General features: G+C 52.8%; 1 protein-coding gene across 7 annotated transcripts in view; it reads right to left on the bottom strand.

Annotated features, from left to right (window-relative positions):
• Window positions 1-1,033: 1,033 nt before the first annotated feature.
• Window positions 1,034-16,963, bottom strand: part of SLC9A8 (solute carrier family 9 member A8) — a 72,397-nt gene continuing 56,467 nt past the window's right edge. Inside the window, exons 11-16 of one of the 7 annotated variants that reach the window (XM_089897044.1) lie at window positions 15,827-15,909; window positions 15,093-15,176; window positions 12,930-13,041; window positions 9,667-9,887; window positions 7,429-7,575; window positions 1,034-6,106 (exon numbers count right to left, since the gene is read on the bottom strand). In XM_089897044.1, the coding sequence (XP_089753170.1) occupies window positions 5,999-6,106; window positions 7,429-7,575; window positions 9,667-9,887; window positions 12,930-13,041; window positions 15,093-15,176; window positions 15,827-15,909 (755 nt within the window). In that variant the 3' untranslated portion in view covers window positions 1,034-5,998. The remainder of the gene's footprint in view (window positions 6,107-7,428; window positions 7,576-9,666; window positions 9,888-12,929; window positions 13,042-15,092; window positions 15,177-15,826; window positions 15,910-16,963) is intronic. The other 6 variants (XM_089897045.1, XM_022597431.3, XM_022597435.3 and 3 more) reach the window with 6 other exon arrangements.

Here is a 16,963-nt window from a genome sequence, read left to right as displayed (position 1 = left end):
CAGGATGTGATTTATTCTCCCCCCACCCTTCCTCCTTTGGCCTGGGGGTGGGGATGCATTGCAGGGTGGAGAGGAACTAAGAGCCCTGGTTCTGGCCTCCCTGTCAGGAGGCTCGTGCCTGGGGTCAGGACAGGTTCTTCTGCCTGGTTTCATTTATATCACATGTATTTTTTGTTTGCACCTGTTACCGTAAGTAGCTTCAGATGCCTTCTGGAAGCATGAGAGAGTATAAACAAACGGAGCCTCCAGACTCCCCACAGATACCGCCACCAGCTTCCACCTGACTCGCACGGCCGTGTGGGTTCAGAGCCTGGTTTCAGTCAAAGGCCTACCAGCGGCCAGTCTGCAACCCCAGCAGGGAGGAGGGTGGCTAGCCAGTCTGCAACCCCAGCAGGGAGGAGGGCGGCTAGCCCAGAGAACCCCAGGGAAGACAAGTCCCTCGCACCTGTGAGGAAGCAGCTGTGGCTGGAGGCTGGAGGCTGGGCCCGAGCTGAGCCCTCCTGCTTGGCCTCACGTCCTCCTCACTGAGGGACTGTGTGCTCAGGCCATTCAAGATGGCTGTCTCCTGCTCTCTGCATATCCCCTGCTCGATCAGCCCCTGCTTCCCTCACGTGACTATCCAATCCTCTTAATCATAGGGCTCAATTAGTTCCTGGTAACCGAGCCCACCTGACATCAATCTCCCCGATGTGGTGAGGACTGCTGCCATGCCCTGGTGTCCTGTCCGACGGCTGCTGCACGCCGTGGGGTTTCGCTCCAGGACCGTTTGTTAAGATCCCTCTATCCAACAAACCGTTCATGTCTCTGTTGCTGTCTCTAGGCTCTTCCTCTGGTCTCAAGGCTGGGCAACTACAAAGCTTGTGGGCCCGCGGGGTCCAGCCCAACAGGGACAGAGGCAGGAACTGGGGCCCAAAGCCCGCACTCCTGCCCACTAACCATTGCGTTCTGCCAGGCTTCTGGCCGTGAGAGCCAGGCAGGTGTGGACAGAGCCAAGTCTAGGGGGGCGTGACCCAGGCCTCTGCAAAGCCACGGAACACCAACACAGAAAGTGGGTCTGATTCAGCAGCATTCATTTTTATTTCTAAATAAGAATCCAGTGACATTACTGTTTTTCATCCATTTCTGAATTCTTTAAAGAGTCCAGTGAGACGAGGTAGAGGCTCCAGCAGAGCAGCTGCAGGTCCCTCCACCTCCGACCCACCTTCGCCTCCGCAACCCGCAGCCCCACCAAGAAGAGCAGCATATTTCTCGGGAACCAGGGCTAACGCTGCCTCTCACATCTTACTTGGGGGAGGACAAAAGAACAAGCCTGACCTTCCCAATAGTCCTTATATCAAAAAGCTGTACTTAAAAAAATCCTTCATTTTTAAAAAGAAAATTACTCAAAAGAATACAAGATTCTGATTAATCTTGAGAACAAATCAAGCTTTGCAGGAGCTGTACTGGAGAAAATGCTAACACCTTTGGTAGCTACGAACCCCGAGTCAGCCGAGCGAGCGAGGAGCCTTCCCCGGCCCATGGGCCTCCGTGGCTCCTCAGAGCAGCGCTGGGGCCTGGAGAAGTGGCTCTTCCACGTGGCTGACCAGCTCCTTGGACAGGGGCCCATAGCGCTGACAGGTGACCTTTCTCTTGACCACCGAACTGCACAATCCCCATGGATCCCATGGCCACGGGGCCCGCGGCTGCACTCAGCTCTCTCGCCCTGAAGCCAGGACGCTCATGCAGAGCAGCTGGGAAAAGACCAGCTCCCGGGTAGGAAAAGCCACACATTGTTTTTCCCTCTGGGATTAGGGACTGTGTCGGCTGGGGTGAGAAAGGGTGAAACGGGGTGGGGGAAATTAGAAAGTCTTCTTTCGTAACATGGGCAATGATGGTGGAAGTCCCTGAACATCTAACTCCATTTGTGTGAGAAATGACAGGGGACTAAGTGGAAGGGAGTGTGGCTGATTATCCAAAGCCGTCACTCTGACTGTGGTGTTTTCATTTAAAACATATTGCCTGGGGCTTTGGAGACCGGGTTCCTCGTAGAACAACTTCTTAATGATTCTGGCTGCTCTACCGGGAACGTTTCAGATAATTTCCTACCCACCACCCAGCAGGAGAATCACATGCCTGCATTCTGGAGGGAATGAGGAAGGAGCAAAGGATCTTTCCTCTTTTTTTGGCATTTGAAGTCCTAACTGACAGTCAGTCATTGCTGTTGAGAGATTCCTCCTCCCACTAGAATCAAGGGTCAGTTCTAAGGCCACCCTAAGCCACGCCTACACCTTGCTGTACCTTCGATGGCCCGGACTTGGCTGAGGAGAAGCCGCTCACCACCAGGCCCCACCCTCACTCTCCCCACTGAAGCAGAAGAGGGATTCTGGCTGTGGCCTCCCCGCTTGGGACTTTGCCACGTGTGTGGACCCCCATGGGAGTGTGGGCCTGAGACCCCGGAAGGCCACCTTAGGTGAGGGCTTGAAGGAGAAGGCTCCCCACTCACCAGCCTTTCCACACTCCACTGCACACAGAGGAATCTGCAGGCAAATCAGGGCCTCCCTAGGCTGACTTGGGGCACTCAGGGGCTGCCAACATTCTGGGCCCCTGGCCTCATGTCAGCCGGGGCCCAGCAAGCATTCCCAGTGTGTGAAAAGAGGCAGCTGGCCAGGGGGACAGGGTCTGCCCCTGGGCTGAATGAGCACCAGATGATGGAACTGAGCCACCTTCTGCCTGGCTCTGTTCCAGCTCAGCCCGAACTTGGTCTCTGGGGACCTAGGAAAAGCCAGCTTCTTTTCCTGTGAGGCCTCACACTCCAAGCCTCTGAGCATGGTTAGTCCCAGAGGTCCTACAACCACAGGGCTGCAGAACACGTGGTGAATTCCAAGTCCAAAATCGTAGGGCCTGCTGCGGAGGGGCTGCTTGGGGGAGCCTTGGGGTGGGGCCTTAGTGCTACAGGACGCCCCAGCTCCCCAAGACGGCGTGTCTTCAGAGTTCACTGACTAGCCAACCAGTTCCCCCAAAGGCACACACTGACCCTACAGCCTTCACCTCCTCCTAAAGTATTACCTTCTCTTTGTGCTATACTTCTCCTGTCCCATGGCCTAGACCTAAAAGAAAACATGTGTGAAGTTATAGTTATGCTGGATATTTTTAATCTTCTAGGCATTTATTCCCCCAACAATAGAATTATTAGGAATGCTAAAGGTAGACAGCAGCAATTTTTGATTCTCAGGCAAAGACATCTGATAAAAGTCCACCAGAAAAATCGCTCTCAATGGGCTTTGGCCTGTTCAAAGGTGAACAGACAGATGGCTGAGGCACACGGGGCGCCCTCCTCGGCAGGGGAATGCCCTCCCACACTGCTAAGCCACTACTTGGCCAGAAGAGGGCAGGAGCAGCTCACGGGATGCCCAGGCTGGCGCTGCTCCAGGCCAGGCAAGACTCTCCCCCAGCCACCTCCACACAGCCAAGCCTTGGGGACCTCGCCCCGACCCCGTGTGCTTCTCTACTTACTGTCACTCTCAGGTCTCAGCTAAAAGTGGGAGGACAGGTGGGACCTGGTGACAAAGGGCAGTCTGAACTGAGAAGATCCTGTTTTCATTATTTAATCTATGAACTCAGAGCCCCCCAAAATTTTTTTCCAGCAAGCTATTGAGTTTACAATGCAACTTACACCTCGGAGATCAGACTCTGAATTTCAGGGGGAAAGTCAGTTACTTATGAATTGGAGAATGAGAGAACAATCTGGCCTCTGATCCCTGCCCCCTCCCTTATGGACAAAGGTCCTCTCCCTTTGACCTCTTCTCTCTTCCACTAAAAAGAAATAGGAAATGACGGAGACTGGAATTATGCATGGCATTAATCTTCCAGTGGGGATATTAGGTGAAGTAAAGTAATCCTATTTGGCTCAAATTATGGGGTTACGGTGGGAGATTACAAAAAGAAATCATATTTTAGCTCTATCAAGTACCAACTGACTTTTCATGCATAAAAAGGAAGCCATGTGCCCTCCTGCCTGACTGGCTTTATGCGTACACTTCTGGGGCAAGGGAAGGGGTTAGGGCAGGGGTCTGGCCTCGTGGGCTGGGTACATGGGTCCTGGAGGGTCCCGAGGTCAGTCCTTCCTCACATCCAGAGCCACGCTGCCTGAGGCTGAGAAGATGGAAACATATTTGCTGCCAGCCCAAGGTCCCTGCCGGCCCACTGTGTCCGAAACAGAACCAACGACATGCACATGATGAATTAAACCACGCCAGGGGGTGCTGAGTCCCAACGCCCCAGCCGAGACCCTGAGCCACATATGGAAACTGCCAGAGGCCTGTAGATGGGCACAAGCAAGCAGGTAAAGACTTGTTAAAGGGCCGGAGAAGGGGGTGGATGCGGGGAAGTCAGAAGCTCCATGTCCTCTGGACATGATTGGCAGCTCCTCACCTTGAGGTGGCCCAGGGGCCCGGACCATGGGGCCGGGGCAGGGGTGTGTGTGTGTGTGTGTGTGTGTGTGTGTGTGTGCGCGCATGGCCGGGGCAGTGGTGTGTGTGTGGTGTGTGTGCGTGTGTGCACGTGGCTGGGGCAGGGGTGTGTGTGTGTGTGCGTGTGTGGCTGGGGCAGGGGTGTGTGTGTGTGTGTGTGCGTGTGCGTGCATGGCCGGGGCAGGTGCGTGTGTGTGTGTGTGTAGTGTGTGTGTGTGCGCGCACGTGGCCGGGGCAGGGGTGTGTGTGTGTGTGTGTGGTGTGTGTGTGTGTGTGCGCGCGTGGCCGGGGCAGGGGTGTGTGTGTGGTGTGTGCGCGCGCACGGGCAAGCGCTCTGTGAGCGAGTCCTGAGGGAGCAGTGGCTGCTCAGCGATTGCAGGTAAGACTCAGATGCATCTGGCTGCAGGCCACTGGAGTCCTGGGGAGCGGTGGCAGAGGAGGAGCACAGGGACAAATGGGACCCAAGATGGTAGAGAACTGGGAGGGAAAAGAAAAGATGCCGATGAGCAGTGAAGGTGCAGCAGGTAAACGGTGGGCAGAGCCCAGGAAAAGGGGCCTCTGAACAAACAAGGACCACTGAGTAAGGAATCGAGGTCAGGGAAGGGACTGCTAGGCTCTCACCACTTTGTAAAAGTGCATGAATTTAAACTGAATTCAAAGACAGCAGCTGCTGGCCAGCATAAACCCTGAAGACTTTCCCTCTAGAGGGTGCTCTGACCCCACAGAATAGGGTCACTCACCCCCAAAAAACCCAGGGATACGGCTTCCAATGGGGCTCTAGAGAGGTGCCTGTGCCCTCGTGCTCGGTTCCAGTGTAAACATTCACAGTATTCCCAGAGAAGGGCAGTAGCTGCGTGCTGCCCAGGGAGACAGCCTGTGAGGTGCCAATCAGAGGTAGAGAAAAAGGTCACTCAGTTTCTCTTTCTCAGGGAGTGCAAGCGACATCACGAAGGGGAGTGTGAGGTTTCCAAGGCCTCTGAGCCTGCTGCTTAAGTGAGAATCGCCGCTGCTGAGGGCGGAGGCGCCTTGATGACGCACAGGCAAGCGGCGGCTGGCCTCTCGTCCTGCTGTTACCGACACCCGTCCGGCAGGGAAGGGCCCCTGTAATGAAGGCAGTGGCCAGGGATGGCGGCAACGGCGCACCACGCTCCCGGGACGCCCTGCACAGTGGGTCCATGGCAGGATTTCTCCTCTCAGGCACCTTGGCGTGACAGATGACTATTCCCCGGCTACAGAAGCAGAAGGAAACATGTACCTGCAAAGGTGGTCCCTCCAATCCGCGGGCTGGGAAGCCACCCTGAGGGGAGAGGTCCAGCCCAGTGAGGAGCGGGGAAAGGGTGCTTCAGGGCAGCCGGCTGGCTCCAAAGGCCTGGGAGGTCCTGGGTTAAGACGACAGTAGCCTGTGTGTCACCCTGCTTCCATCCGCCCCAAAGAAGTGCCAAATGCACACGCCTCGGGGGCCCTTGCTGGGTGGCCGTCCTGGGAGCCGCGGGGAGGCTGGATGGCAGTGCTGCGGCCCCGGCTGCCCGGAAGCCACGCATCCCGCTCGGTCACAGCAGCTCCTGCTCGTCGTCCTCGGAGCCGGAGGGGCCTTGGCGCACCTCTTCGTACCACTTGTTGGTGAGGGTTTTCATCTGGATGCGCCCGTGGTGGAGGTCCTGGGGCGGGAGACATAGCAAGCCCTCGTCAGTGGTCTGGCTCAGGGTCAGGGCTGAGGAAGGGAGGAGACGGGAGGCAGGGGGCGCGGCCACAAGCAATTTCAAAGTGTTAACTGACTAACCGCAAGCTGGGATCATTCTCTGTTGGGGAGGAGATAACGGGAGGTGTCACCCTGAAACAGGAGTAGGAGGCAGGATGGCATGATGTTAAAAAACCTGGCCTCTGGAATCAGACACACTTGGGCTCTGCTTCCAGCTTTGCCATGTACTGGCTGTGTGACCTCGGGGGGTTACTTCATCTCTCTGGGCCTCAGTCTCCCCGGCTAACAACTGAGACAACCCGCTGCATCTACTGCATGGGTTGCTGGGAGAATGAAACGAAGCAATCATGAAAAACATCTGGCGTAGCGCCTGGCTCACAGTAAGAACTCACGTGCTGACAGCGATCCTGACTGCTGAGGGAGGGAAAACGGGGCTCAGGACCAAAGCGGGGCAGCAGCCAGGAGAACCCCTCCCCCACCCTGCACGGTGCAGGATGACGGTTTCAGCAAAGCAGGCCCAAGCTGGTCCCTGAGTGTGTCACTCACTGTCAGGCCAGTGGTGCCTGGAGGGATGGAGCGAGAGCCCTGAGCCTCGGGCCACTGTCCGAGGCCCTGGCAGGTCTGAAATTCCTCAGCTCAGATTCAGTAGCCGATCAATGTCCCAAGTCTATTATCCAGGAAATCCAAACTGGGTTAACAAGTCTATTATTAAACTAGCACTAGAGACTTCCCTGGTGTCACAGTGGTTAAGAATCTGCCTGTCAATGCAGGGGACACGGTTCGAGCCCTGGTCCGGGAAGATCCCACATGCCATGGAGGAACTAAGCCCGTGCACCACAACTACCGAGCCTGCGCTCTAGAGCCCGCGAGCCACAACTACTGAGCCCACGTGTCACAACTACTGAAGCCCACGCACCTAGAGCCCATGCTCTGCAACAAGAGAAACCACGACAATAAGAAGCCCGCGCACCGCAACGCAGAGTAGCCCCCGCTCGCTGCAACTAGAGAAAGCCCACGCGCAGCAACAAAGACCCAGTGCAGCCAAAAATAAATGAATTAAATAAATAAATAAACAAACCAGCATTAAATATGGCAGCGAAGGAAGAACAGCAGATGCAGAGTGCTGCAAGCAAATCCAGCCCGTGAGGCTGGGAAGGAGAGAACGCTGAGTGGGGAGAGGCCCCCACCCAACCCGGCACGTGGGTCTTCCCTGCCCACCCTGCTCTTGGCCACTGCAGGCCCTGAGGGAGGAAGGCGAGGGACCCCTGGCCTGCGTCCCACCTCCTGGGTCAGCCGCCGCGTGAAGAAGGGGTTCAGGTACTTGGCGTCCAGCCACAGGAAGCCTTTGAGGTCCTGCCGCCTGACGTAGTGGGCTTCGTACTCCTCCTCGGTGAGCTCCGACAGGTGCTCCGACTCGACGGTGTTGCCCTGCGGCGGGGTAGGGGGGTGGGGAGAAGGCAGCCGAAGGCTCGTCAGCTGACACCTGCCTGGAAGCCCTCACACCACCCAGCCTACCTCCTCGCAGCTCTTCACCCCGGCCCCAGTGTCCCCAACCCTAACGGTGGCAGCAAAGAGGCCTCCTGGGAGCCTGTAGTGAGGCTGGAAGGTGTGTAAGAAAACGATGGACATCCAGGAAAATCAGAATTGTGAAGAAGTTGGAAGCTCAGGGCTGGGGCTTGGTCTACTGTAAGCTCTCCAGGTGGCTGTCTGTGCAGCCAGGACTGGGAGCTCTTCTAGGCTGTCTCTTTACCAGTGAACTGAACGAGGGAGGCAGCTTTTGTCGTTTTTTGCCTGCAGAGGCCCACTCTGGGTACATTTGCTGGTCATGTGGATGCAGCAGGGAGGGATGTGGAGAGGGAGAGAGGGAGGGAGGGAAGGACCACCCACCCTCTGCAGGGGCGACCATAGGCAGTTTTGCACTGTCGCCCCCAAGCGCAGGTGTACCCTGGGTGTAGGAGGTGGGAGAGAGGGAGGGGCAGGGAGGGCATTTCCCTGCCGTGGAGCAGTGCTTCTCAAACTCTGGCCGGCATCGGAATCACCTGGAGCTTGGGGAGCCACAAAATGCTGGGCCCACTAGGCCCACCTGCAGTTCCTGATTTAGCAGGTCTGGGAGGGGGCCCAAGAATGTGCATTTCTAACAAGCGCCCACCGATGCTGCTGGACCAGGAACCCCACCTTGACGACCAGTGATGGAAAGTGGGGTGGTTAAGAGTCTGTGTGACCAGGGCTGTGTGATTTGGTCTCTGTGCCTCAGTGCTCTCAGCTGCAAAATGGGGATCATGAGACCATCTGCTTCCTGCAGGTTTCAGGGACAGTCCAAGGACAGCGCAGGCACCACAGAAAACATGCCCTAAACAGCAGCTGCTCCCCGCTGAGCACACATCCTGGTTCTACCAGAGCTGTGCTTGGCCAAGTGTGGCTGCACCTCCCGGCAACTCATCAGAAATGCAAATTCTTTGGGCGCCCACCCCAGACCTGTAAGACCCTGGAGCCCTCCACCAATCCTGACACCCACTAACAGCTTCGAGAACCTATACTTGAGCTTTGGTTAAAAACAGACAAGAAGGCTGGTGGGTGGGGGTGGGGGGAGAAGGGCTGTGGAGAGTGAGGAAAGTTCTGTGAGCCAGCCCTGTCTGACGTCATCTGAAGGTTCTCCCAGTAGCACAACTCTGGCTGGAGAGGCCGCGGGCAGAGACTGGAGGCCAAGATCCACCCAGACTGGACTTTCCAGAGTGAGAGGTGGGCCACATCCCCTTTCCCCACCTCTGGTTGAGGATTTCTGTGCCTTCCAGGGCTGAGTAAAGTTACTGATGGCCTTGAACAAGGGAACTAGAAAAAGATGCATTTCTGCAAAAGCATGTGCGTGGAGCAGGGGGTGGTGCAGGAAGGCAGGACCAGAGGCCAGGGCCCGAGGGAACACAGGGCAGGAAAGGCACAATCACTGTGACTCAGGGGAGGAGGGTGGCTTGGAGGAGGCAGAGGTGGGCAGGGGTCCAGGAGCCTCAGGCTCGCTGCAGATGGCCTTGGGCACCTCCACCCCCAAATCATGCCTTGCCTGTCCTCAGTGGAGGGCCGTCTCCTGTAACTCTCCAAGCCTCTGTGAGCACTTTCCCCTTATCTAGCCCCAACAGGAGGCTTTTTAGTAGATGCTAGGTAATGATACAATTTTGTCATTTTGTGATTTTGAAACCCTCCTTCCAGTCCCGGCCTGATGGGGCGGTGTGGTTACTGGCAGGGGAGGAGCATTCCTGAAAGAGTCTGGAAGGTTCACGTTCCCACGCCACTGCCTCCGTGGCTTCACGAGGCCGGCAGACAACCCACCCCAAAGAGTCACGCTTCAGACCCTGAGTCCAACCTCCCTGTCACTTTGGGAAGCTGGTGCGTGCGTGTGTGCATGTGCTGCGCGCCTATGCGTGCGTGCCCAGGGACGGATCATCCTCAGATTGTGTCTCGTTCCCCCATTTTCTGGCGGCGAGTGGGGACCCACCCTCTGCCCCTGCCCGCCCGGCCGGCACTCACCATCTTCTCGGTCTTGCTGAGGTTGACGTCCTTCTTGTTCCTGCGGCGCGCCCTGGCGTCCTTGATGTCCGCGAAGCGGATGAGGGGCATGGTGCTGCCGCCCAGCAGCAGAATGGTGAAGAGCACGATGCTGATGGTGGTGGTGCCGATGAGCTGCCGCTTCTCCATGGGCTCCAGGTCCAGGTGCAGGCTCAGGGCATAGGGGATGGCCCCCCGCAGGCCTGGGCGACAGTGAAGGGAGTAAGAGGGACGGAGGCAGGCGGGAGGGGCAGCAGTTCTCGGGGGATCTGGGCCCAGCCCGGCACCACGGCCGCTCGACATCCTAATGCACCCACTGGAGAGTGCGAACTCAGCCTGTGAGGCTCTGGGGTGTGAGAGAAGCAGGCGCAAGGAACGGAGGCTCACCTCCGCTCCCACTTCTCAGGGCGGCAGAGCGGAGCGGGTGAAGTGACCTGTCCAGGCTGTGAAGCGCCGGGCGTGTGCGTGTTGAGGATTTATCAAGCCCAGCGCTTATGTTTTAGAAACACGACAGCTGGTGCAGACGAGCCCTCCCTGTGCTACGTGCTCCGCGGACACGACCTCATCCGATTGTCACAGCTGTAGAGCTGGTCCTGTTATTCTCACAGCGCACAGATGAGGCGCCAAGACTGAGAATGAGGTGTCCTCCCAGGGCCACACACTTTACTGGCAACGGCACAGAATGCCTTTTGCCCAATGCCCACTGTAGTGGAGGATGCCACCCCCGTGGTGGCCAGCGGCTCAGGGGACTGCATCACGGCCTCTCCCTCACTTCCTGTTTTGGTTCCCTGGGAGGGTGCTGGCTGGACTGAGGGGTATGGACTGAGCTGGGAAATGGCACGTTCTCTCTAAAAAACTTCCTGGCTTGTCTGGTGCCATACAGGGGGGACAGGAGCTCCCAGAGCAGCAGGGAGGAGAGATGTCAAACGAGGACTTGTGTGAGGGTGAGGGCCTGAAGAAGAAGGGAGGGCGGGCCGGGCACACAGTGACAGGATCTGACCCAGACGTGGAGGCCGGCACATCACAGCATGATGGGGGGCTGGCTGCTGCAGCCCAGACCCTATATGGGGACACAGCGGGGTGGAGGGAAGGGGGTGGAATTAAAAGAGACACGGGGAGCAGAAGCAACAGGTCACAGGAGCGGGGGGAAGGTGGGGTGACCAGGGAAGGGAAGGGCCTGGAGGATGCCCGGGTCCTAGGAGGCTTGCTGCGTGATGGTCTGGGCACGGGGTCAGGAGTCTGGCTCCTGGGTCCACCCCCTGGCCTCCTGCTTTCCCTGGGGCCTCCCAGGCTGGCACGAGGAACTAGACACAGGGCCTGCCATGACGGTGGCCCGAGGATGAAATGCCTTGGCATAGAACAGCATGTGCACACAGTAAACACTTCGTAAGAGGGAGCTACATGTTATTGTTTCCTGTGGAAGGAAGGGGGATGCTGGCAAACAAGCAGGTTGGGCAGGAAGGTAAGTTCCGTACTAGACAATGAGATCGCGATAGCTCCACAACATCCAAGGAGGATTCAGACACTGGAGTCTGGATCCCAGAGGGAAGGCCTGGTCGGAGGAAACAGCTTTGGGAGGGTGGGAACCAGATGGAAGTTGAGGCCACAGGACAGGTGAGCTTGTGAGAGCGTAAGAGATGAAGCAGGTCTGAGGCTGAGTCCTGAGGAAGCCAATATTTGCTGAGGTGCGGGTAAAGGCAGATGGGGACCTGGACAGGAGCCTGAGGAGATCCCAAGGGAAAGGAGGGGAACCAGAGCATGGCCTGGAGGCCAAGGGAAGAGGAGAAGAGGGTATCCTCCCAGTCAGAGGGCAGGTCGGTGGGAGGAAGGAGCCCCAAGCCGAGGAGGCGGGTGGGATGAGGGCTAACCGGTGCCCACCAGGTCTGCCTGGGGGAGGCTGCTGGTGACCCGGGCGAGGCCAAGTCCAGCCCTGAGGACAGGAGGGGAGGAAGTGGAGAAAATGGGCAAGAAAACTCGCTCAAGAGTCTGGCCACGATAGGAAGAGATGGGGAAGCAGCTGGAGGGGACGAGGAGCAGGGGTTTTGGCTGAAGTTGTTGGTTTTTTGCGGGGAAAAGGAGAATCTTCAACTGTTGAATGATGGCGGAGCCAGTGGGACAGGGTGAGGATCCAGGAAAGAGGGAGGGAATCAATGGAGAGAGGCCTGGACAGCCTGAGGACACCCGGAACCAAGAGCCCTCCCTGTTTAAAACCACCGCCCACTTCCCTGTAGAGGTCTCTCACCACACCCCCCAACCCCAAAGAGCTCACATACTTTGTAAAATGCCTGATACATTTCTTAGATTTTCTTTCAGATTTTCAAGACCTTGGATCAACTATTTTACGATTTTTTTCCCTCACTGGCAAAAAAGATTAAGAAAAAAGTTTCTCTCACTGTACACACATATATACACACCTACCTACCTAGATCTGTCACACACACACCTATGAATATATTTTAAACAAGGTCTTTTGAAAAGGAAATCTGTGAGAAATTTACAGATATGCTGTTGGACAGAAAACAGCTTACAAAGCATGTTGCTATACCCTGACCCACACAGAAATATTTTAATTATAATATTTAAATAAGAAAGCACAAAGAACTGGATGTATTTGCTCCTAAGTAAATTTAAAGATGTCTACGGATCCGGTTCTTTAGGAGTCAAAGATTTATGAAATCATTTCGATCCTTTAAAAAGTAGAGGAATATGGGATTGAACAGCAACTGAAATGGTCAAATAAACTATCAGAACTTAGTAACTGAATGAAAAAAAAATCCAAATCTAACCTGTAGTACAAAAAAGTTTAAACTTTAACCTTTTTATTCTGAGCCCCTTGTTACTTCAGCCTAGAAAGCGCTCAGGTGGGAGGGGCGCCGTGCACACCTTGCCCTGGGCTACCCGGTCTGTCCCGGAAAGAGTGGAGGGAAGGAGGGCAAATCCTGGCTCTGCCTCCTGGGGCCCCTCGTCCCGAGCAAGTCCTTTACCCTTGAGCCTGAGCTTCCTCATCTGTAGAGCAGACACGCACCACCCACTTCCTGCGCTGTGGGGAGGGGTGCCGCCTGCAAAGGGCCTCGCGCAGGGCCTGTGTTACAGCGGCGCCCTTAAGTGGGAGCACGTGCAACTCGGGGCTGGTGAGGCATGCTCGTCTCGCAAGGGCTCCGGGGACAGGCACGGGCATTCTCCGCAGGGCCTGTGCCTTTATAACACACATGTTCCCTCCACCGTTCGTTCAAGATTGGGCTTACCGCTGAACCACATGATGAACATCATCTTTGGTGTGATTTTATGATCACGGAAGAAATTCAGGAGGTAGGAGAGAGGGAAAATGTTCACCGCTCTGCCAAACAGCACAAGCACCTGTTAACAGCAACAAACTAGGTCTTAACATGGAAACCTCTGGTTCTTCAAGTTGAAGCTTGTTGAGGCTAACACAGACCTGGTAACACACCCATCATAAAGGCAGCATCCCCTTGTCATCAAAGACATGAACTCAGTGCTAAGCAGAGACCCAGGAGATGCCAGTTTCTATGTGTCTAGGAAAGGATTAAAGCTTTGTATGTTACGTTTCCATTGTCAGAAAGAGAGGACTAACAAGGTATCAATGACAGCTTCAGTAATGCCAAGAGGCCGTGCAGAAGTACCCAGAGATTAATTTAAGGGTAATCTGGCTCCTCCAAATGTGCTCCGCTGTGGGACGGGCCTGCACTAATCATTCCCAATGGGCTAGCTCTGGGGGAACAGACAAGGTATTCCTGCCTCTCCCATGGGGGCCCCACTCCTCAGGGAAAGGAGCGAAGGCTGAAAAGCGCCTACCTATGTCCGTAAATGCTGCTCCCTGCGCAAGAGGAATGCACAGGTGGGTTCTAACAGGAGGTCACATACACCCTGTCTAGCCAGTTGCTTGCCATGGCTTTTGGTTCCTAGCCATCTCCAAAGGCATGTCGATTGTAACAAAATAGAGCTTTATGTAAAGTCTAAATCTTATCTAAGTGGCTTCTTAGAACTACTTATTAATTTACTTCCAGTTTCTTCATCTTGGTTCTCACCATAACTAACTTGAACAGAATAATATATATATATATATATATATATACATTCTAAGGCTCTAAGTTTATTCTTATAACCCGCATGAATTGAGTGTGCTTTGGACTGTTGTGCCTTGGAAGGTCAAGTTAATAATTACCCACAATCATCTAACATTTATATGCCAGACAATGCTCTAATGATTTTATATGCATTATCTTGTTCAATTTACATCCTTCCAAAGGTCTCATGAGGTAGGTATTACTGTCTCTATTTTAGAGACAAGTAAACTGAGACAGCGAGAGGTTAAGTATTAAGTAACTGGTCCAAGCTGACGCAGGCAGGAAGTGGTGGAGCCAAGTCCCAAACCTGGCTCGGTCCCCAGAGCCCATGCCCTTGACCACGGAGTGAGTCTAAGGTAATCCATCTGAGCGGCACAGGCCGTCTCTAGGAGTGCCAGGGCCAGACTGACCAGTTGCTCAGGGGAAACTGAGTCACCACCCCAGGCATCGCCTCATTTTTCTTTCCCTCCCAGCTCATGGCTGAGATCGCCACCTCCCTGTTTCACCCACTGAAATCTAATCCTCCATTCCCACATGTGTGTTTCAGGGTTGACCAAATGTGGCCCCTTTCACCCAGTGACCACATTAAAGGCTACTATACTTTCTATAAAAGACTTTTGCTGCTGTTTTCTTGTCCTAAAACCTGAGTTTGGAGGACACATAACAGTGACAAAAGCAATGAGCTTGTGCCAACTAAGGTAGAAGCACCCAGATTGCAAGGAGAAACATCTTTTTCTTTAGGGTTCCTTATCTTCTCTGCCTCAGGTTCCCCATATGCCAAATAGGTAGGCCTCACTGGTTTGCACGTGGTAGGTGACAGTGATTTAAAAGAAAAAGCCTGCCTCTCAATAGCTGTGTTTTGTTAAGTGGAGCTGGTAATAAAAGTTAAGATGAATTATGGTAACTCAACAAGCTGTGCTTTGCAAGTGCCTTAAATTAACAGAGGATCTAAAAAGACAACAAACAGATCAAATTAGGGACAGGAGTATAAATCAGCAGGAGGACCTATGGGAGATGAGTTCACACTGACGGGACAGAGACACAGGAGGGACACAGACGAGGGACCTGGGAACACCAGGCTAATGCCCAAATGTTAGCCATTCCCGTCACTTTGATCAGATGCCTGAGGGAGCTGGACCTTTCTTTTAAATGCTTAAACATTTATTTTTCTCCCATTCCATTCCCAAGATCTGATTTGAATGCAAATGATTAAACTTCTATTTTTCTTTTTTAAAGGTACATTTTAACTTGTCTCCTACTGCCACCACCCCTCTCTCGTCCAATTACAACAGTTTCCCAAATCTTCTCAATGATAAGAATCACCTGGGATGATGATTCCTCCAGATGAATCTCCAAAGGAGGTAAGGGCCTCGTAATCTTTACCTTGAACAAGTGTCCAAGGTCATGCTTATAAATGGACACATTTGAAGGAAACCACAGCAAGAATTAGGTATATTCATTATAATCATCCAGAAAAAGTAGAAAAGAAAAAGAAATCTTCCCCAGTTCTACAACCACTGTGAACATTTGGCTGCATTTTCTTACATATTTTCTTTTCTCTATGCATGCCGTTTTTACATGGTTATGATCAATTACACATTTCAATTCTGAAATCTGCTTTTACTACCTAACGTTAAAAACTGGTAAATTTTTTTTTTTTTTTTTATGGCTGCACCTTGCAGCCTGCAGGATCTTAGTTCCCTGCTGACCAGGGATCAAACCTGTGCTCCCTGCAGTGGAAGCTCGGAAGTCTTAACCACTGGACTGCCAGGGAAGTCCTGAAAAAAATGGTAATTTTTAAAGAAGACTATAACAGTTCAAGGCCACTTAAAATTAAAACCAAGCAAGAATTCTTTTCTAGGGATATTTATTTACTTAATTCCATCCCTTCCCATTTATTGTATGTTCATGAATTTTTAACAAAAAGAAACTTCAAACAGAAGGTTGTCTATGTAGCTGTTGACTTCGACCAGTTAACAGTTACATAAATGAATCCAGAATATGTGGTTATCGATCTACAAATAAGTAGTTAAATAAAAAACAAGGAAAATACTTACTATGCACCAGATGACAAAGGAAATTTCAAACTTGTGAGGGAAACTAAAAATGGACAGGCCAAGAAATGCAAACACACATGTTTCTGAAACAAACCAAAGAATGGATTATTCAGCCTCAACTATTTTCTTCCAGTACAGCACGGGATTGTTATGCAAGCAAACATTCAGAAGTTAATCAGAATCCAGTATACCACTTTGCTTATTTTCTGGAAAATCCTGCAACCAGTACCTTGGCAAACTTGTCCTTTGATTCTCTCATTCTTTTCTATCACGTAAGCAACAAGTGCTTGCTATTCAGAATCTCCTAATTTAATAAGCCAGCTGTCAAATACCCATGCAAATAAATACTCTCCCACCCGGGGACGGTGATAAATATATGAATCTGTCCATTTGCTGAACACTGTGATCAGCAAGGATCCCAACTGCGGCAAAGTGGCAAAAATTCAGAGCAAATGACTGCAGACGCCATGTGACTAGTGTGAAAGGGCCCTTTGTTAACTTCCTTGCCAGAGTGGACAAAGCCAAATGACTGACTTCACATATTTAATGTTGCCACAAAGTTTAGAAGAAGGCTTACATCCTGCAGGATTTGCAGGAAGAAATACATTTCAACTCTTGGCTCCACGCCACAAGTCAAAGAGAGTCTGACATTTACTCTTGCTGTACAAGCAGTCACTTGTGTATCCTAAGAAAAAGCACCTTAGAAATTCCTAGCACCAGGCTCCCCGCTTAGACTGTGACATCCTCCAGAATAAACGTAGAGCCTGGGAGACAAAGACACTATTTTAAAAGTTGAGCATCATAAAACATCAAGGCTGTTTTGAAACATTTCAGCAATGTTTTTTTCTTCAAATGTGTATCCTCTTAGAACAAGTCCACAAGCTGGACAGTATACTTACCCTTCTCCTCCTTGAATGTTTTTATCAAATATTTTTGTCATCTTTTGCAATCAGCTTATTTAGAACACATTCAGATCTATGTGATGCTTTTCCCTGGCAGCATGAATACTATTATGTGGATACGTCATGGTTAATTTAATGAATCCTTGATGGATATTTAGACTGTTTCTATTTCTGATATTGAAAAAGCAACAACATACATCCCTGTGCACAGACTAAATCCCTGATGGTAGAATTG

Source organism: Delphinapterus leucas, chromosome 15 (assembly GCF_059928025.1).
Source record: "Delphinapterus leucas isolate spDelLeu-1000000601 "Yukka" chromosome 15, BTC_Dleu_Yukka2, whole genome shotgun sequence".
Lineage (NCBI taxonomy): Eukaryota > Metazoa > Chordata > Mammalia > Artiodactyla > Monodontidae > Delphinapterus > Delphinapterus leucas.
The sequence above is the reverse complement of the archived record's forward strand: the minus strand, read 5'-3'. Positions and strand labels throughout refer to the sequence as shown.